This window comes from Magnolia sinica, chromosome 15 (genome assembly GCF_029962835.1).
Source record: "Magnolia sinica isolate HGM2019 chromosome 15, MsV1, whole genome shotgun sequence".
Classification (NCBI taxonomy): Eukaryota; Viridiplantae; Streptophyta; class Magnoliopsida; order Magnoliales; family Magnoliaceae; genus Magnolia; species Magnolia sinica.
In genome coordinates this window covers 9,648,001-9,670,022 of record NC_080587.1, presented here as the reverse complement: position 1 = coordinate 9,670,022, position 22,022 = coordinate 9,648,001, and the positions used below count along the sequence as shown (strand labels likewise).

Here is a 22,022-nt window from a genome sequence, read left to right as displayed (position 1 = left end):
CTCCATGGGGTCAGTTTGGAGTATGTCCGACATTCCGTAGAGATTTATAGTCCCACGGAACGCGAACGCAACTCACCTACAAGGTGGAGGACAAGACGGACAGATTCCACTTCATAGGTACCGTTCACGTCACGCAAAGGCTCGCTCAGAACATGTACCAAGCCAAGAAAGGAGTGCTCCACTCCGAAAGAGAACGAACGGAAAGAGAATGAGTCTTGTCGCCTTCACAGATTTTTGCATCTGAATGACCGAAAAAAGAGAGCCAAACTATGTTTGTTTCGGATTTGGAAAGGTCGGCCAATCGGGATAAAAAAATGATTGCCTAGCTGCACTGAGCCCACTAGGTATGGGATATGCACGGGGGGTGGTCCCTGGCATCTCCCAAACGAATGCAAGTTTATTCATATTGCCTATTTGGCCAGAGGTATGGTGATGACAATCAGAACTTATTACCAAGAGCAAGAAAGGTTTGTAGAAACAGGTTTCATTTCACTGTTGGCTGTTGTGATAGGGTGAGGTTTTAGCTCCATGTGTGGATTGATGTGGTCAGCCTTGCAGAATCTTTCCCCTCTATTTTTGCTCCATTTGCAAAGGGGCAAAGGCGAGGGATTGTAAGCATGAGAAGCAATGGTATGGACTGTGCCATCCAGGAGGAACCTTAGAGATGAGGAAATTCCCATTCGCTACACTCATGAGCTTGCTGCATGGGTCAAGAATTAACGCTAAAGAAGATGAAGCAAAGATGTGGGTGGGGGGAAAATGGCAAGGTCTCTTCACAGTCATTCTTGTATTCCTCATTGGCAAGGGTTGTTCATGCTTCCCCACTTGCAAAAGTGTGGAAGATCCTCAATGCCTCAACAGAGGTCAAGTGTTCATGTGGATAGCTATGTCAGATAAGATCCTTAAGATCGACCACCTCAAAAAAAGGAATCTCACAGCCCCCAACATTAGTTATACGTGTAGAAAGGAGGGTGAGTCGCTAAACCATATTTCTTTCACTGTGAGGTTGCTAGGGATATTTGGGGGCATTTTTCTCCCTTTGTGGGGTATTTTGGGTCCTGATTGATTCAATCCCTGCATTGGTAGCCGGTTAGGATAAAGGCCTTGTTACCAGTCCATCAAAAGATCCCTTGTGCTGTTTTTGTGGTATTTGGAAAGAAAGGAAACCTACAATCTTTATATGGTGACTCCAGCAATGGCTTAATAAAAAAGGAAGATCACAGTTCATGATGGTCAAATGGGCTATGGTTTGTCTAATGTTCAAGTAACTATGCACTTTGATGGCCTTGCTAGGACCCCTTTGTAAATGAAGATGGCTCTGTCGTTTGATTTTGTTTATGCTACTCGGGTGGGGGCTTGTTTGGATGTGATTTCTCATCACGTCTGTTCAATTTTGCTTCTTTGTTTGGTTTCTTTTTTTCAATAAAATTCAGTATCATCCAGAAAATGTCAGTATCGGTAAAGGCTGAGGAAAAATAACACTACAACATAGACAAGAGTATCATTTCAAAAGAGCGACAGACAGGAAACTAGATATTGTAATGAAGAGAATATTTCTATCAAAAGAAATCAACATCAATAAAGTAGGTTGTCTAGAAAGGAGATTTCCAGCAAAACATTCAACTGTAAGTGCACGCACCATACGCAAACAGGACAGATTTAAAGCCAAAACAATGTTTGACTGCACTTGAAGCAGATAAAAGAAACGGCATGCATTCTCATATTGGAGTGCTATGAAGAGATCAAAAAAGATCACATAATAGTTACTTCGAATAAAGCCCTCTGTAGAGAAAACACATTTCAATAATACCAATCACTATTAGACACTACAAATCTTGCAACCCTATCAGCACATGGCTGGATGTCAAGACTAGTAGCACTTTTTTTTATTACCTGAAAGCACATGTAGAAATTGTCTGAATGCAATTGTGAAGTGTCTAACTCTTACATGATTGTATCTGCAGATATTCACTCAGTGTAGCTGAGGTAAGGCCCAAGTAACCCAAATGAAGGGCTATCCACTTTTTTTCAGGCACAGCATAAAATTCTTTTATCAGTTTAATTTCTAATTTTCGATTCTCCAATCCATCAACACTTTTCCCTTCATAAATGGTGCTTAATATACAACATAATAAACATAGTTGCAACTTGCAAGAACCTTTTACTCAAGTTGTCCCTTCACTTCCTTAGGCATTCACACCTCCCGACATTTTTGCAAAACATGTCCTCCCTGCTCACGCTCACACTTTGTTCAACTTAAGGATCAAAAGACATAAGTCTGAACATAACTCCCAAACCAAGTGATTAAACCATTGCTTTGCTAAACACCTGTAGGAGCTGAATTGCATGGAAACTGGCAACCATTTCTTGTCTGATGATACACAAGTTCTTCAATAAATAAGAGAGAAGGTATTGAATTTAGCCATTTAGTTCAGAACATCAAAGTAAATGGTACAAGGTCACTGAGATTGACACGGATTCAGTGGCTATAGCAAGTGCTTAAATTTTTCAGGGGAAACAAAACTACACTTGAAGTGGACAACCATGCAAGATTGGGAAAGATAAAGGAGCAGTTAAACCATGAAAAATCCACAATTAAACGTATTGCCAAGATGAAATAGTAAATGACAGATACTACACTCAGCGTATGACATTCCTATGAAAGCAATTGTCCTTTTTCGATCCACCTAAAAGCATAAATTCATTTGAAAGTAAAACTACAGTGTCAAACAAATGGCGCAAAGAAGAGAATTTGAAGTCTCTTTTTAAACACATGACAATCATGAACCCAAATAGATAGAATTCAGGTCACCTGACTCAAAAAGTTTGCGGACTCCTTAACAACGTCTCTGAATCTGTCATCATCAAACCACCCAAACTTTGTAACTCGACAAAACAGTTGAATCAGAGATCCAGTTACAAAAGGCTGCAACTTAGGTCCTCTGTTGGCCAGATAGCTTATCAGGTAGTTTCCTTCAGACAAATCGCACAAATCAAAGTTCAGAAAATTTGAAATAAAAATATGTATGAAAACTAACAATGCAGAAGAATGGAGGCGAAGAATGGAGGCCTGAATGTGAAGGATAGAAGTTACAGATTGCGCAGTTACACGAGTATCCAAAATGAAAATTAAACTAGGTGAAGAATTTAAACATTCAAACGATTTTAAAAATCTAATGTTTCTAATGTACCTATAGTATTCATCCATGAGAAATAAGAAGCAAACCACAGGGTAATAACTACATGGCCAAGAATAAATGTAATGGGATTATGGAACAAGATAGATAGCCAAGTAGAATTATAGTCCTCCCCTAGCCATGGAGGCATGGGACCCACCTGAAACATGATATGATGCTCCATGTTTTGTGTAACCCCCTATTTCAGTAGCCAATAGGAGGGCATAGAAGGTGAGAACTACAGCTCTCACGGACTACAAAACCAATCCTCTAAATGAAGAGCCAGTTGCCAGAAAATGGTGAGGACGTTTGGCTCTATGCTTTAAGAAACTATCACAAAGTAGCACAAATCATTTGGCATTTCATGCATGATATGCTAGCTGCAATAGACTGCAGGATGGAAATACCAAGTACATAAAAATTAAGGACTGGCCACAAAATACAAAGTAAAGATCTCCTTGTTAAGACATAAATATTCATGAGCTGAATAAGATTATTACGGATATCAAGACGGAGCTGCAAAGAAAGGCTGTGCTCTGTCACTTGCTTCAACAAGCTTGAACTTGCCAACATCAATGCATAAGGAGTCAACGCATTGTCCAGAATGTATTGACATTGTGAGATGTAATCAGTGTTCACAGAAAAGCATTTCAAAGTGCTCTCCGCATGAGCTCTTTCAGCTGAATCCTGCGAGTTGTAAAGCCTTTCGCACAAGGCTTCCAGTTGTGCTAAGCTGTCCATTGATGTAAGAATAAGAAGAATTTCCAATTTTTCAGATGTTCAGGAATCCGCCATTAAAGAAGTCAATAGCTTCTCCTTCGCACGTATATCGAACATACATCTACAAATTTCCCATGAAATGTTGTTATATATTTAATTAAAAAGAGTAATTGTGCTGGATTGTTTCAATTCAAATTGAAAACATCATATTGCCAACCAAAAACTGGATCGAATAGTACTACCACTGGAATGTTGCATTATACACAAATTTACAGCACGTATATTTCAAACTGAAATTGTTCAGTGTTACAGAAGGTCAAGAGACGCTCAAAATATAAATGGCACTTGAGAAAGCCTCATAACATTGGCCATTCACATATCACTGCCACAAGAGGAGTACTGATCCAACAAACAGAAAGGTCTCAGCATCAATCCTGCAAAGAAGAAGGCCAAAAAGAAAATTAATTGGCATAAATGAGTTTGTATATTCGGCTATCTAAGATGAAGAGTGGAAATTGACAACTAATCATAGTTATCAACAACCAAAAGTGCAGCAAAGAACATTCTCATTTTTCACTTTTGGCAGTGCCAACCCTACAAACTGTTAATTGGCACACTTTGGGGATGGATCTGCACTATCCAGACAATGGAACAACTATTGGATAAAGAGTAGCCTAAAAAGCATGCTCACTGGAAGTTCATAACTATCCAACCCATCTCCTTTTTTCCATGGCCAAGACAAGTTTACACAAATGGCCCGAAAGACAATCTACATATCTACCAGTTACAAATGCAAACCACTTAAATACAATTGACCCATCATTAAGGTGGCCTCTAGTGGGTGGATCCGGAACTCTGAAACTCCGGAACAACTCAACTCAACTCGACCAAGTTAACTCAATCAGATTTCATCATCATTTTTTTTCATTTGGAAGCACCATCCAAATGGGATTGGTTCTATACTCAATCAATCTACACAATCAAACTCCAACGAACAATAATCTACACAATCAAACTCCAGTTCCACTAAAGAAATCAACATCAGTAGATCATCTAAAGCACTTATTAAAACGTTATTGAAAGTAATAAAGTCATGATTGCCCAGTAAGCTTGATTGGAAGTAATCAAATTATGCAATATTAATCATTAGTTCTTGCATGAACAATGCTAATTCAGAGCCTCAAATTCTATGCAATCAAATTGCATTGAGAGCTCTACAATAATGCATGACTCTGAACACTATAAAAGAAATTGAAATCTAATCAACTGATAACCGTTAGAAAAAGAAATAAGAATTCCATCCATTAGTGCACCATCCACAAGTGCTCCTTATTTGTGAGCTCATGCAAAAATCAATAGATGGAGCACAACAGTCAATGATCGGGACCATTAGCTGGGTGTGTCTCACCGTGGACCAAACACATTTGGGAAGTCTTGGGAAGGAAATTGATTTCCATGGAATCCTAGCATTTGCTAGTAGCCAAAGAAAGCATCACGGAAAACATATTCCTTCTCCATTACTTTACAATAAGATCATGGAAATCCCCGTCACCCAAAGGGAGCATTAAATCAATTTCCACGTAAATTTTGGGAAATGGTGGAAAACTTTGACCATTTTATTACTCCTTTCTTATCGTCCTCGACCACCATCTACGCGGCGTTTTGCTGTGTGTCATTTTTTCTTTTTCGTTTTTTCCTTTTTTTCCTTTTTGCACGGATTTAACATGCTTCAAGCAAGCCATTCCCAACGGCATATATGGAAACAAAACACAGTTTTTGTGAACACATCACAGTCCGCGGTTCTCCTTTTCCAGAGATTCCACGGGCACTTTTCATTACCTCACTCCGTTTTCTCTCAATACAAACACAGAGACCCAGCCCTTTCGTATTGCAGTTAACCGGCGGGCACCATACGATGAACAGTTCGGATCATGGCCCACCATGCTACATGCATCCAATTTGAGCAGAACCAACCAGATAAGGAAATTGATGAGCTGCGCTCTTGCTGGATTTCTCCATTATCTAAAAATCTTGAAAAAAAAAATCTAAAAAATGAAATAAAATCATCTAAAATTACTGCAAGAAAGACGAAATCGGAAGCATCTCATCCTATGATCAGATCTACTCGCAGATTAAAACAAAATCGACCTTTAAAATATCATAAAAATCAACGAGAAATACCAAAAAAAAAACAAAAACAAAAAAAATCGTCAAATGGATAAATCTAGAGTTTGTTTTCAGATGAAATTTCAGGTTCGGATTGGAGGACAAAAAAGAAAATAAAAAAGTAAGATCTTACATGCGAAATCTCTTGTCGTCTGAAATCGAGAGATGGAGAGGGAGAGAGGGTTTGAGGATTTTTCAGACGCGCGTCTGACGAAGAGAGAGACAGATAGAGAGGAAGAGAGAGAGAGAGTTTTGGAGTGGAATTTTGCCGACTTTATAAGCGGAACATTTTCTGGCTTGCACGTAATGATAAAAACGTCCATCCCCTCGTTTTTATTCCCCCTTTTCCCCACGAAGGCTCAGTGCTACATGTGCTAGCGCCCGCGCCGGCGCACGCTAGCTCAACCTTGGCCGATTTATAACGTGCGCTGCACTGGGTTCTGGCCAGGGGCCAACCCATCTGGGCCGTTCGCGGTACATGCGGCGTGGGTTTATGACAGTCCATGGGATCAGATCATGATTGCATCGACGATGGGGCCCTGGATTGCCATTGACCCAACCACGGGAAGTTCCTGTCGTCAGAAGCTAGGTGGGATCCAGCACGATGTTTATAAGAAATCCATCTGTCTTTCCTTTTTGGGAACTCATTGCGGGAGATTAACCAAAAATAGAAATCGAGGCAGATTCAAAACTCAAGTGGGCCTCACGGCTAAAAAAATGAGAGAAATGATTATTGTTAAAGTCTTTCTGAAGTAAGCCCGCGTGATGTTTATATGCCATCCAAACTCACAAAAATACTAGATGGCCCAAAACTTCTTTGCCCCTCTAGATGATTAAGATTAGTCGTTCCATCCCCACTCTTTTCTATCATGTGACCCACTTGGAGTTTTGGATCAATCTAGTTTTTGTTCTCATGCTCTAAAATGATCTAACAAGATGAATGAACAGGGTGGATTTCTAACAAACAATGGGAAACGAATCGGCTACTCCCCTGCCACCCGTCAATGGCTGGTGGTCGGTGCTCTATGAGCCCCACCATGATGTATGTGTTTCATCCATGTCGTCCATATATTTTTTCAGATAATTTTATGCCATAAGACCAAAAATGAGTATATCCCAATCTCAACTGGACCACATTATAGGAAACCGTGTTGAATGAGCGTGGACCATTAAAGACCTTTTGGGGGTATAAAAGTTTTGGATCAAGTTGATCTTTGGTTTTTCCCTTCATCTGGTCCTGTATGACCTAATCAACAGATTGGATGTCAAATAAACAGTACAGTGGGCCTTAGGAGGATTTTAATGGTGGATATCCAATCACCATTGTTTTCCTGTGGTGTGGTCCACCTGAGATTTATATCCCTCTCATTTTTGGTATAAAACTCTAAAATAATCTATAAAAATGAATTAACCGAATGGATGAAACACATACATCATAGTGGGGCCCACAGGGCACCGACCATCAGCCACGGAGATGGTAGCAGGGGGAGTAGCCAATCCGCTTCCCAAACAATGGGCAGGTAATCCGTGTCCGCATATGGATGAGTGTTGCATGTATAAACACCGAGCCTGCACAAGTTAGCTCATCGCATGCTGATGTCCTAACATGCGCCGTAGCGTTGGGCTCTTGCCCGGAGCCAAAACTGGGCCATTGAAGGTGCAGGCGGCGTGGGCTCATGAAGACCCGTCGGGTGGAAATCATCGGTCACGTCGCCGGTGGGCTGTGTTACATGTGTAACCGCCAACATCCGCTCACGTCATCTCATCGCGGACTGACGTCCTAACGTGCGCCGGGGGCATGAGGACTGTTGCCCGGGGCCAACCCATCTGGACCGTTGGAAGTGCAAGCGGCATGGGTTCGTAAATCATAACGATCCGTGTGGTCTAAACAATGGGGCGCCTCTCCAATGGAGTGCCTGCGGAATCATGTTGAGTGGAAGCTTCTAGCCGCCGAACTGGAGCTCATTAGATATTAGACGGCTAGAAAGAAAAATGGCATGCGGTCCAGATTCATTCAGCGAAATCTGATGATGAGGCCATGAATAAGAACGACTTGTGGGGCCCATGGCTTGGACGGTCAAAAATGGCAAGTACTCACCACCTTAAGGTGACCCAATCATCCGGGAAGCTGATTGAACGGTGACCCAACACCGCGGATTCCCTGGTACCCCCACAGGACCTGAAATCGGATTGCATGCCGAGCTCAGTATGCTCTTATGGTACCAAGTAAACTCAGTTGGACCCACCTTGAATATATGTGGTCTATCTACACCGTCCATCCGTTTTTCTATCTAATTTAAGTGGTTGATCCTAAAATTGAAACATATCCAAAGATCAAGTGGATCATACCACAGGAAACAATGGGGATAATGATTTCCACAATTGAAACCTTTTTAGGCCCTACAGTGATGTTTATTTGTCATCCAACCTGTTCATAAGATCATACGGACATGGATGAAGGGAAAACAAAGATATAAGCTTGATCCAAAACTTCCATGGGCCCAAGAATTTTTCAATGGTTCAATTCAACTATTTCCTGTAGTGTGGTCTATTTGAACATTTTATATGCTTCATTTTTGGATTGAGGTCCTAAAATTATCTGATAAAATTGATGGATAGAGCAGATAAGATACTTAAATCATGGTGTACCTCACAAAGTTTACTCCTTAGGCCTGGCATTATGCTTCCCACATGACCTATGCAAGAGCTTCATGTGACAAATTATTTTAAAGAATGGGCCAAAAAAGGAGGCATGTTAAAGGCTCAAGTAAACCACACTGCATTAAGCAATGAGAATTGAATATTCACCATTGAAAACTTCTTAGGAGCCACAAAAGTTTAGGATCAAGCTGATGTTTATATTTTTTTCCTTCACCAAGGTTTATGCAGCCTTGTGAGTAAGTTAGATGGCAAATAAATATTATGGTATGGTAGGCCCTAAGAAGGTCTGGGCATCATTGATACTGCTACGATCCTTCAATCTATCCACTTTTCGAGGCCATGCCAAAAAATGATATGTCAAAATGGATGAAGAGTGTGGATAAAACAGATACATTATTGTGAGCTCTATAGATCTTCTGACAAGATATTCCATCCTTATCTAGGTCTTAATGGGGTCAATACTTCAATTTTGGGCTCATACCCTTAAAGTGAGCTGACAAAATGAATGGACAATATGAATAAAACATATAATCACTAGTGGGGCCCACAGAGTGAGTCACTAGGGATAGTGGTGTTTTGGGGTCACCACCCCATTTGCTTCATAAAAGTAGTCACTACAAAGTCCTGTTGGAATTCCAAGACAGTCAAGTAATCAAATGTTCCCATCTAAGCCTGGATTGTCGGAATGACTTCCCATTTCGGATGAGTTGTAGATAATTGGGTTGGATTGAGTTTAGCCATCCGCCATCATCGTCATTGAAGCCTTATCCCAACTAATTGGAGTCAATTATACAAAACAGGCTCTGTCATTCCACTCAATTATGAATAGCATCTCCAATTAAACCATAGGTAATCAAATCTCAAAATAAAACATCCACTTGTATCTTTTTTAGCATTATTATTACCTTTGTTAAAGCCTCCAACTTGAGCCCACTCACTTTCACTGGCCTGTGCATTGAGTTATAAAATTACCCTCTTGGTGCTTCATAGCCATCTTATATTCAAGTGTGTTGATACCTCACAAAACCAACTAAATAATTAATTGACCAAATCTAGCTGCTAAAGCAAGCAGGCTATCATTTCACATTTATGGCAACGGATGGTCCCATTTGGGCTAGGTCGAGTCTGTCATGCCTGGGCCCAACTAATTTTGTCAGACTCGGGCTTAGTCTTACTTTACCAGGCCCATGTTTGGCAGGTAGATCTCAACTGTCAGGCCAGGTCCAGCCAAAACTGTCCATTGCCACCGTGGATTTTCCCACTTTTCATGTGGGTGGATTGGTGTTAGGTGGGTCACATCTATTTTATTACAAGACAATAAAAGCATTCATGAAATCTAGTGATTAAATTAATTCATAACATATATTCTACAAAACATTGCCAGATTGGCATCTAACAATGCCCTGTGACCTGTGGCAAACACGTATCAGTCAGCGATTAGTGATTATGGAGCCCAACAGAACAATCAAATGATGTGATGTAAGTGTAACAACTAAAATCGACCAGCTCCCTTTTTGCATTTATGACTGTTAGGGTCCAGATGATTTCCCCCTTCTTAGGTAGGTGGATTGAAGTTAGGTGGGCCTGAAATAATAGCAGATTTTGCTATTAAACTAGTAACATGTCTTTTGTCAAGAATTGCCAGTTTGCATTTGCCGGTGCTTGGTACTTGGCAGTGAATACAGCAGTGTCGTGCGATGGACAATAAAAGTGTTTTGCGCATCCGCTGCATGCTAGGAGCAGAAGCAATCTCAAAATAAATCAAACAAGCAAATAGACAGATGAAAATCAAATAATCATAAAGAAACATAAATTTTATATTACTTGTAAAAAAAATTATTATAGAAAAAAACTACAGCACCAAATAACAAATGATCCACTATAATATAAAAGTTACAAGAGATAGAATAACCCATCAAGATGAAAATCTGAGATTTTTTCTAGCAAAACTCTAGAAATTGTTTAAGTTCTCGTTATGATATTCTAATCGTGTTTAGAAGCTTCCCTATATAATTCTGTAAAAAATTAAAAACAAAATCCACACTTTTTAAAACTTAAGTATTCTACTTCGTCAACCCTACGTGACCTTTGGTCGACCAAAAACATTACAAAAACTCTCAGTTGACCGAAATCAACTTTAGTTGACTGAGAACATTACAGGGAGTTTCAGTCAACCTTATTGGAATTCAGTTCACCGAAGTCTATTGGACAGATTAAAGGCACCTTGACAACACATAGAACCCGATGGATTCATCAATACTCCAATCTGATGATTATTATTGACGGGTTCTAATTTTCTCATGCGATGATCCAGATGATTTTTCCCTTCGAGGATCAATGAATTAGAGTTAGGTGGACAACCTTCAAGTTTACAACGAGGCATTAAAAAATAAGTATGAAATCTAGCGTACTCCGTATCATATCATATCGGTCGCTGTCAGTACAATGGCTGGTGCCGAAGGCCCGCAAAAATAAGGTTGGCAGGCGTTGCATGACCAATCAAAGACCATGCGGCCAGCATGCAACATAAACAATTATAAATTTAAATACCTTGCATGGCTCTGACGGTGTTTGGAAGGGTGCAATTTGCAATTGCAAAATATTGAAATGGTGATAGTATTCAGTTGTGAAATGGGTTGGTTTCGGATTTCCTTGTGCACCAGCATCACTTGACCCAACCCATTTATCTGTAATTGGGTCCGGATAGTCATGCTCGGGTTCAAGAATGGAACTGCTGCTGAAGACACGTCCGACTAGTCAGTTATTGGATACATACAAACACATGCATCATGGGCATGCATCCGTACATATAGCCTATTAATTTGTTTTGAGTTTTTGGACGGGTTGTGACAAGTCATCTTGATGAGGTGCGACTAGACTGTGACAATGGAACTGTAGGGCCCACCTTAATGTATGCATTGTATATCCATAATGTTCATATATTTTTCTCAAAAATTTTAAGGCATAGTCCCAAAAATGAAAAAGATAGGAATTTCAGGTGTACCACACAACATGAAATAATTGTTATTGAACTCCCACCGTTAGGAACTTCATAGGGTCCACCGTAATGTTTATTGACCATCCAACATGTTGATAAGGTCACAAAGACATGAATGAAAGGAAAAATGTCAAATATTAACTAGATCTAAAACTTTTGTGCCTTGTGAAACGTTTTTAACAGGCAATAACCATTATTTCATGTGGTATGGTTCACCTGAAATTTCTAACTGCTTCAATTTTAGGACCATACCCTTAAAAAGCTAAAAAAATAGATGGACGACGTGGATATACAATGCATATATTAAGGTGAGCTCTACAATTAAGGTCTCATGCACATCGGTGGTTAAGGGTCGCAGCCAAGTCACACTCATTAATGAGTTGTGTTGGGGATCCTAAATCTTATTCCAATGATCATTTCATCTTTGGCCCAAACCTTCCATTAGGAGCAGATTAGGCTCGTGGACCTACGGTTGAATCGACCCATTGCCACTGCCACCTGTTTCTTAGTTAAGGAGGAAAACTCGTTGATTGGAGAGTTGTAAAAGCTCATCCTCTCTAAAGGAAGAAACAAACAACTCGGCCATCAACGTACATGATCACCCTACTCAATATAGTCACGGCTTGTAACACCCCGAACTTTTCAATACCCGAGTATTGAAAGTTCTCAAGTGTCACCATGAAGTTTAACTTAGTATAGACATGTGTACAATACCAATTTAGTTATCCTAACCTTACATCTATTCTTCAACATGAATCTGACCGTTGAGAATGATCTTCATTCATAGATTAAGTCATTTGACCGTTAATTTTAAGACAAAATCATCATATATTTAAGTACTCTCACTTGTCCATCATAACCAACCGTTTAGCCAACTATTCACCGATAGGTAAAGATATCTGACCGTCCATTTTGAGTTTTAACCACCTGATCATAGTAAACTAACTACTTGATATCGACATCCACTCATACACATATTAAATTGAAATTATGATTCATTCTCTTGTTCACCACCTATGAATATGTTTAACCCACCATTAAAACTACAATCTTATAAACTTACACATGTAAACAAGTCACTTGAATCTAACAGTATACATGTTCTGTCTCTTGATCACTTCAAAAATCCACTTGTGATCATCCATTTACAAAACTGACCTTACACTCACTTATATACATTATTAGAGTAGTAACCATCAAGTTTTTCTATTTTTAACATGTCATTTGACTATTCATTATGTTGGTTAATATATGTACATTTTTTTAATTAATTTGGTGAATAATTCTTTACTCATAATGATTTAGATATAAGTTCTTTTGTAAGAATTACTTAGAAACGTGCCTATAACCATGTGGAACCGTTAGATTTCTCAAAACTCTCATATCAACAATAATTACGAAAACGCCATTAACCTAAACCATTGAATTCTAGATCATATAGTTCTCACGATCCGTTTGATGTGAAATTTTATGTTATGCTTATGCATCATAAATTAACCATACGTATCAAATTTTAGCCCTTACATCATTATAAAAATGACCCAAATGACAAGTCAGCCCCTTAACCATTAATTTTGGTGTCCATCGAGTGAAGAAACCTCGTGGGTGGTTGTAGTAGGATATTTCTCTTTATATGAATGACTTGGATTGCCCATAATATGGACCAAGTATGAAATATAAAGACCTCACTTTGGTAGGTTTTTCCTTAGGCGCAAAGTTATCATTTCAAGGCTTACCAGCTCTTAATAAATTTGGGTCTTCTGATTTAATCACTTTCTGTCATCTATTGCAATTCAAATCTAGACCATAATTTAGTATCATATAACTGCAATGTTATACGAAATTTAGACCCCGATCTATGATCTCTCGTCCAAGAAAGAGAAAGAGAAAGCCTAGTTACCCATCATCCTCCTCATCCACACGTGTGGTGTTCCATCTTGTTCAAGTGATGTCATGATTCATGTAAAACTTTCCTACATCGAGATCTACCTGGGGTTTAGATCTAAGGCTAAGATGAGGAATTCCTTTAAAGTTTACACTAATTTGAGTTGATATGATTCATCTTGTTTTTGCATACTTTCATATTAATGTATTTTTCCATGCAATTGATTAGTTTACCATTATCAATTTTTTTATCCATTTGAGAATTATGGTTAAGGTATGATTATAATTATGCGTAATTTTTATGAATTTATGTGTGTTGATAGATACAAGCCTTATTCTTTGCTAATTTTGAGAACGACGTGCGCTTCCACTATATATTGAGTTGGTCTTTTGCTCCTCACATTTTATTTTTGTTGAGTTAGTTTATTTGCTACTCTTCTCTTTTATTGAGATGGTTTAATTTTACTTGTTTCCTTTATTAGGTTAGCCTTGCATTACCTCCCTTTAGGGCTTGAGCATGTGTCTTGGAATTCCAAACCTTCATGGTTCGATTTATTTCTCTATTAATGCAAGTGATGTATTATAGGACTCATATATAGTGGTTCATATATATTATCGTGAAGGTAATTGTTTCAGGTAGTTGTCCGCTTGGTCGGCACGTAATCCCATAGTTTGGTGAGTGGTGTACAATCGATGTAAGTAAATTATCATGCGTGTTACATCACTTATCGGGATGGAATGTTACAAATAGTTGCTCTATGAACATAACGTGTCAGGTAAATCCTCCAATCACGTTATTGTGTCGCCTTGAGATATTCACATGAATTCACATTAATGTTGGACACGCCGGTGAATCTCCATAGTGTGAGAATGCGGGGCAAGTCGAATTTTCTATAAACTATATTTCATATTGTGGTGATCACTATGTATGATGGACTACACACACTTTGCTAGGCATGCATTCATATATATATTGGTTGCGCATACTAATACCACTCATAGTGTTGGAGTACGAGACGTATCAAAACCCTATATTATTCTTATGAATCTCTTAAATTATTATTAATGTTAAAGGATAACCATCATTATAATTAGGGCATTGACCTTCTTCAACCATATAGATATTGCAGGTGAATTACAAGTTGATGATACGGCCGATAATCATTCTATGGAAGATTCTTTCGAAAAGAAAAAAATAAGGATAACACTACGAATTGTTTTATTTATTTTCCACTGCAAACTTTAATAATATAATAAGCTCTCATTGAGAGGGCATTAAAGAATTATTTATATGCCTTTTATTCTAATGAAATAATAAATACAGTCGTTTTATTATCATGAATGGATACCTTCGTGAATATAACTGGATGTGATTTATCTATATATTAAAAAAATGTGATTTTGAAGCATCCAATTTTTACATTATTAATACTCGGAATTCTCGAGCACGAGTATGTACCCGGGCTGCGAAAATTCGGGATGTTACAGTGTGGGTGGATCCCTACCTGTGGGGCCCACTGTGATGTATTTGCCTTATATTCACATTGTCCATCTGTTTTGACAGTTCATTTTAAGACTTAAATCCCAAAAATGAAGCAGATCCAAATCGTAGGTGGACCATACCACAAGAATCAGTCATGATTAAATCCCCACCATTGAAAACTTCATAGGACCCACCAAAATATTTATTTTCCATCCAACTTGTTGATAAGGTCACAAAGACCTTTATGAAGAGACTACACAAATATTAACTTGATCCGAAAACTTTGTGGCCCATGAGAAGTTTATCACGATCGATTACCAATGTTTCCTATATTGTGGTCCACCTCAAATTTGGATTTGCTTCATTTTTGGTATCATTCCCTAAAGTGAGCTATAAAATGGATGGATGGTGTGGATATAAGACACATACATCATGATGGGCCCCATAGTCAGGGATCTCGGACCCTCGTATGGATATAGTAACTTCCCCATACACCCGTAGGCTAGGGGTCATTTGGCCGTGTTAGTTTAAATCTCGTGGAGTCCACTGAATTTTGAAACTTACGAAATTAAAAAGATTTAAACATATTCACTTTCAAGTAGAATTTAAAAAAGACTCTTTCGCTACATTTTAGAAGAATCAAAATCCAAAACTTTCAAAATCCTCATTATTAAATTACCCAAAAAAACTAAAATCACAGGAGTCTATGCTACCAAATGGGGGAACATTTGGCATGCATCATAGCATTGTTTGCATAAGGATAGTGATTTGAACGAGTCAACCTGTTATGTTGGTAAAAAAAGAAGTACCAACACTCTGTGGGCCCCACTGTAATGTATATATTTTATCAGCCCCGTTCGTCCTGTTTTACAAATCGTTTCAGATCAATTTAGGATATAAGCCCACAAATAAGGCAGATCTAAGGCTCAAGTAGACCACACCATGGGAAGTAACAAGGATAATGACACCCACCATTACTAATGCCCACCGTCCAAAACTTCTACGGCACCCAAGAAGTTTTTAATGGTTAGTGTTCAATCGCCATTGTGTGGTTCACTTGAGCCTTGGATTTGACTCATTCCTAGGCTCATTCTTTAAAATGATATGAAAAAATGGATGAACGACGTGGATAAAATCCATACATCATACATCATGATGGGCCCCGCAGAGCCCTGGGATCCATTCCGTCCAGTGGGGGCAAGACGTAATCCACTTCCAAGGGCGTTACTCAAATTACAGCTATCCGGATAAACGAAATGTGGGAACACAACTACCCATATTTCCCATATAAGTGTGGTATGAGTAAACCTTGGACCGGCAATTTTTTTGTCCATACCTTACCTGATGAATGGCCTGGATCTTTGACGCGTGTGACACCCAGCAATCGGAACTATGCCCCTTATGTTAGTTGTCATGCAAGCTTAATGTTCTATCAAAAGTTCAAAATATTAAGTTTCATCTGGATCTCCATCTCCCATAAAGCTGGGCATAATCTGACCCGATTTAACAGATCCAAACCGATTTAATGGATTCGACTCGATCCAATCCGAACCGAAGGCCAGGATCGGGTCGGATCAAGTAGGCCCACTCAGATCCGACCTTACATCGGATCGAGTTCAAATTAGTGGCCAATCCGGACCGATCCGATCCGATCCGGGATCTGAACCGAACCGATCCAATCTGATCCATCCATCTCTTTTAACAGATAATTTTAGGGCTTTTCCCCAAAAATGGAGTGTATCCAATCCTCAAGTGGAGTACACCATCGAAAATGGTGTGAATTGAACATGTATCGTTGAAAATTTATTGGGGGCCAAAGAAGTTTTAGATCAAGCTGATATTTGTTTTTTCCCTTCATCCATGTCTTTCTGATCTTATGAATAGGTTAGATGACAAATAAGCATCACTGGGGCCTTACAAAGTTTTCAATGGTGGAAATCAATACTTCTACTTTTTCCTGTGGTAAGGTCCACTTGAGCTTTGGATATGCATCAATTTTGGGTTCAACCCCTAAAATGATCTAGAAAAACAAATGGACAGTGTGGATAAACACATGCATTCACGGTGGGCCCAAACAGAGTTTAGTCAGTACGATAAGAGCATATTGAGTTAGCAATCCAATTTCGTGTGGTACACGCCAACTATACAACTCTATGTAGTTGGTGTAGATACGTGTCGTGCGAAGACGAGCGCCGACGCACCTCGAGCTCCAAGTTGTACGAACGACTCAAATGAGATCAAAGTTACAGGGGCCCCATCATAACGTTTATTTTCCATCTAATTAGTTAATAAGGTTAAAAATACATGGATGAATAGGAAAAATAAATGTTATATTGTTTCGATACTTATGTGATCTCCAAAAGGGTTTCAATGGTAAACGTTCAAACCCCTGCTGTTTTTTGCAGTGTGGTCCAGCTGATCTTTATATTTGTCTTATTTTTCGGCCCAAGCCTTAATACGAGCTCTCCAAATGGATGGGCGATTTGGATATAACACATACCTCATAGTTTGACCCACAAAGCTTGCTTACGTCAATACACCATCAACCAATTCGCTTCTTAACCGTGACTTGTACTCCATGTCTCCACCCACTTCTCTCTCCTCTGCACTGCCCTAATCTCGCCTCCCGATCCGAACTGTACCCAACCCCATCCGACTCGGTTTTCCTGACCGAGTCAGACTCAGTTCGGGTTAGGCCAGCAGTGCATCGGATCGGATCGAGTCAGCTGACCCACACTCAGTCCCGGATCGAATCGAGTTCAGATCAGTTGCTTGAAAAATTCGGATTGAGTCGAGTTGGACCCAATTCGGTCCGACTCGACTCGATGCCAACCTAGAATCTCCCCTTTGTTGCCTGCTTTTTCGTTGTGAGAGGTTGTTTCCCTCTTTTAAGATAAGCTTGTTTGATCGAGAGTAAATATCAGTAAATAGTAGTCAAATCTCAATAATAAAAAGTGTTTTCTGTTTAAAAGAGAGGCTGGGCTAAAAAAAGAGACAAAAACTGGACCACGAACTTCGTTAACCCTACTATGATGTATGTGTTATGTCCACAACATCTATTTAATTTTTTTTTCCAGATTATTCTAAGACATGAGGCAAAAAATGAGGCAAATTAAAAGCTCAAGTAAACTACACCACAAAAAATAATGGACTTAACAATGGCCATTATTAGGCTACATTATTACAGCAATCAGTAATGAGGGTCAAATATTGCATATCAGACCCCAATTATTACCTGATTTTGTGTACATGATAATGCTTAATGTCATATTTTAATCGTGTTTGTGATGTAGGGTGTAATTAGGAGCTTGGACTGAAAAAGGATACTAAAAGCATGAAATTAATGCTCTGATGACGACAAGGCAAGGGACGGACTCTAGGGGACCAAACATCGACAGATTTACATGCCAGAGATTCGAGAAAATCGAGGAAATAAAGCTCAAGTGGCCTGAAAGTCGGCCAAAATGAAAGATCACAGGGCTTCCATCATCTGTTCGGCTCGAAACTTCATACATGGACTGAGGACTATAGATTAACTGTACACGTCAAATTTGAACCATTGGATCCCTGTATAAGTGGCCCAACAAATAGATCATCCCCTTTAATCCTTAAGTGGGGCCCACCTGATCAGTGGATATGCTTAGGTTTTGGAATCAATGTCTTAAAGTTATTAGGGAAAGGAATGGTCGGATTAGATTTCTTATATACATCAAGTTGAGACCCACCTTACATGGTGCGTGTGCACAGTACACGTGCACTGGATGAACACCGCACCTTAGGAATCAGTCAACAGAAGCTTGGACCGATCTTTCCTAAAAGGAATTTAAATTACTTTTTTGCCGCCGCTGAACAGAGATTGCGGACAGGTTTTCGTGGGCCACCATGATCAATTGTACGGATGATCGAGACCGTCCATCAGATTTTGAAGGGCCCTATGATCACGTCTTAGGTGTCAGAATCCTAGAAGGAAATAAAGGAAGATTTCCAATCGTCTAAACGGAAGATAAATGGTGCAATGAAATAGTCTGCGGGCCACACTGAAATCACTCCAATCTCACCATACTCGACCAGTTTTCCGTGATAAATCCAATGAACGTACTGGATTTGTCGAGAAACACCAAGAAGTGGGCCTCACCAACGTCCAGCGTTAGTTCGATGGCGTTGCTTACGCACAATCGTGAGATCCGGAATTTTCAGGCAGTTCCATGATCAAGGGTGTGATCAGATGCATGATCCAGACCGTTCAAAGTCTTGAGAAGGGGGTCATACTTCTTCCTATGGTGTCAGAATGGATGGATTAGATGGTCATCCACGCCAACACAAATCCAACGCAGCGGTTTTGTGCGTTCTCCTTATGCAGGAACAGAGGTCTATTCCTGCTGCGATTTGGACTGTGAAAAGAGGTCGGTTCGTCCGACTATAACCACCGCCCATTCCTTCTCTATAAAAGGAAGTAAGAGAGAGAGATCTGGAGGATCCGATTGTGGATGTGAGTGCAAGTGATTTTTTTTCTAGTTTTTCTATTTTAGTTTTTCTTTTCTTTTCCTTTAAGAATTAGTTAATCATGTCTGTGGTTAGCTAACCTCTTAGCTAGGGCTAAGAGGTGAAGCTTGTGGAGTGATGGGACTGATTTTAAGGCTTTGATTCATGTTTAGACTGAATTTGATGCTAGTTTTATTTAAAGGAATTTCTCTAGTTTTTAATGGTTTGTTGTGACTGAAATTACAATAGATCTGCGATGGCTTTGAGTATTTCCTTTCCTTTTTGTGATTATGAAGTCAGGAAGTACTGTTGTTCACCATCGTCTCCTAGGCCTGGTTGGATGACGGCACCCTTCCTACCGTTCATACATCTCCCAGATTGACTGTAGATCAGTTTAATTCTGTTATTTGCTTTGTCTCATGGGCATGGTTTTGTGATGGAATCCATTCTAATTTACTTCAATCTTATCTCTTGAAAGCTAGATCAAAAGACGTTCAGATTTGATTTTCAGGTTATATTTCCAACTGGATGAAGATGGGACTCAAAGTCCAGTTGAGTTCATAAATCGACCGTAGATCGCCCTGATCTCTACAAGTGGATCCTTGGCACCCTAGTTTCCTACCTTTAAATTTCACAAAATTTATATTAATACTTTCACCATTATTCCCTTAATTTCTTTCAATTTAAATTTCATCTTATTCTAGTTCTAGTTCTACCAAGTTTCAGGTAACGTACAAGTATCAATTCCTCGGGATTCGACCTCGGTCTCACCGAGTTTATTACTACATCACAACCCTATTCTTGGGGGGTGAACAAGTACTAACTGGCTCAGTACCTCCCATACTAAATCGATCAAGGATTAGTTTAAGATTAGGATTTTCTAATTTTAAGTTAGAATTTTTTTTTATTTTTAGAAACTAATCTGTTTTCCTGTTTTGTAGGACCTTGACATACACATTTTAAATTGGTAATATCTTTCTAATTTTCTAGTCTTTCTATTTTCTATTTTAGATTAGGTTTTATCTTTATAAACTTTCTAATTCTAGGATTTCTTCTAATTTAGAAACTAATTGTCTTTCTATTTTAGGTTTTCAGTTTTCCTAATTTGTTTTTAGTAACTTTCTATTTTTCCTTTTAGAAAATTTTCTTTTTTTAGAAACTAGTTTACTTTAGGATCTCTTGTTATTTCTAGGCTTTCTATCTGTAAAAATTAACTTGGTTTATTTTGTTTTGCAGGTTCTTAATTTAGGACTTCTAATTTGGTAACTTCCTTCCAACTCTTTTTCTCTTATTTTCTAGATTTGTATTTGTTACTTTCTTTTAGATATAGGTTTAGATTTTGAATTGAGGGTTGCGAGTGTTTCATGCCCAAGTGGGTTCGTGACAACGCTCTACGTCTCAAGGAGGATTGGTTGAGGGGTTATCTATCCATCGTAGGATTAGATACCACTTGAGATCCTCAGAGTTAACTGAGGTTATGGTCTCAAATCAAGTTCTTCTATGCCAACCTAGGGTGGAGGACATCCAAGATGAGAATGAGGTGCACCAAGCACCCCCACCTCGTACTTTACGAGATTATTTACAACAAGCGGGGGTGAGTATGTCCTTATGCATGGTTTTTCTCAAAAATACGAGACACATGAATATCAAGCCAAAGGTGATTCAACTCCTTCCAAAGTTTCATGAGCTTGAATCTGAAAATTCGTATCTACACTTGAAAGAGTTTGATGAAATCATAGCCACTTATACTTTCCTAACGTGTCTGAGGACACGGTCAGGCTGAAACTCTTTTCCTTTTCTTTGACAGAGAAAGCTAAGACGTGGTTACATTCACTACGTCCCCGATCTATTGGTACATGGAATGGCATGACAAGGGAGTTCATAAAGAAATTTTTTTCATTTCACAAAACGAACACCCTTAGAAAGTCAATCATGAACTTCGTCCAAAAGGAGGATAAAACATTCTTCCAATGTTGGGAGCGGTTTAAGGATCTTGTCAACTCATGCCCACAACACAGATTTGAAACGTGGTGCATTACACATTTTTTCTATGTTGAATTGACATCTTCCATGTGCCAATTGGTTGAGACAATGTGCAATGGAGAATTTATGAATAAAAATGTCGATGATGTGTGGGATTACTTGGATAGACTTACTGAAAACACACAAGCATGGGACATATACCCAAAATTAGATACCACTTCTAGGCCCACTGAATCAAAGGAAATGGGTGGAGTATACCTTCTGAAAGAGGATGATGATCTCAATTCTAAAGTGGCTAATCTCATAAAGAAATTCGAGGCCATGGAATCAAGGAAGGACAAGGGTAAGGAAGTTGTTTGCGGTATTTGTGGTTGTAACAGTCACACAACTGAAAATTGTCCAACCATATCTGCCTTTCAAGAGGTACTGACTGAGCAATCCAATGCCGTAAATAACTATCAAAGACCTT

General features: G+C 39.1%; 1 protein-coding gene and 1 non-coding gene across 4 annotated transcripts in view; both read right to left on the bottom strand.

The window, feature by feature from the left end:
* LOC131227118 (uncharacterized) overlaps positions 1-6,376 on the bottom strand; it is a 68,467-nt gene extending 62,091 nt beyond the window's left edge. For 2 of the 3 annotated variants that reach the window (XM_058222834.1, XM_058222836.1), the window contains exons 1-3: positions 6,196-6,376; positions 3,677-4,330; positions 2,813-2,973 (exon numbers count right to left, since the gene is read on the bottom strand). In XM_058222834.1, the coding sequence (XP_058078817.1) occupies positions 2,813-2,973; positions 3,677-3,917 (402 nt within the window). In that variant the 5' untranslated portion in view covers positions 3,918-4,330; positions 6,196-6,376. The remainder of the gene's footprint in view (positions 1-2,812; positions 2,974-3,676; positions 4,331-6,195) is intronic. The other variant, XM_058222835.1, reaches the window with a different exon arrangement.
* Positions 6,377-21,484: 15,108 nt separating this feature from the next.
* LOC131228321 (small nucleolar RNA R71) lies at positions 21,485-21,591 on the bottom strand. Its single transcript, XR_009162829.1, has one exon. It is a non-coding gene; the product is annotated as a small nucleolar RNA R71 (small nucleolar RNA).
* Between the last annotated feature and the right edge of the window lie 431 nt (positions 21,592-22,022).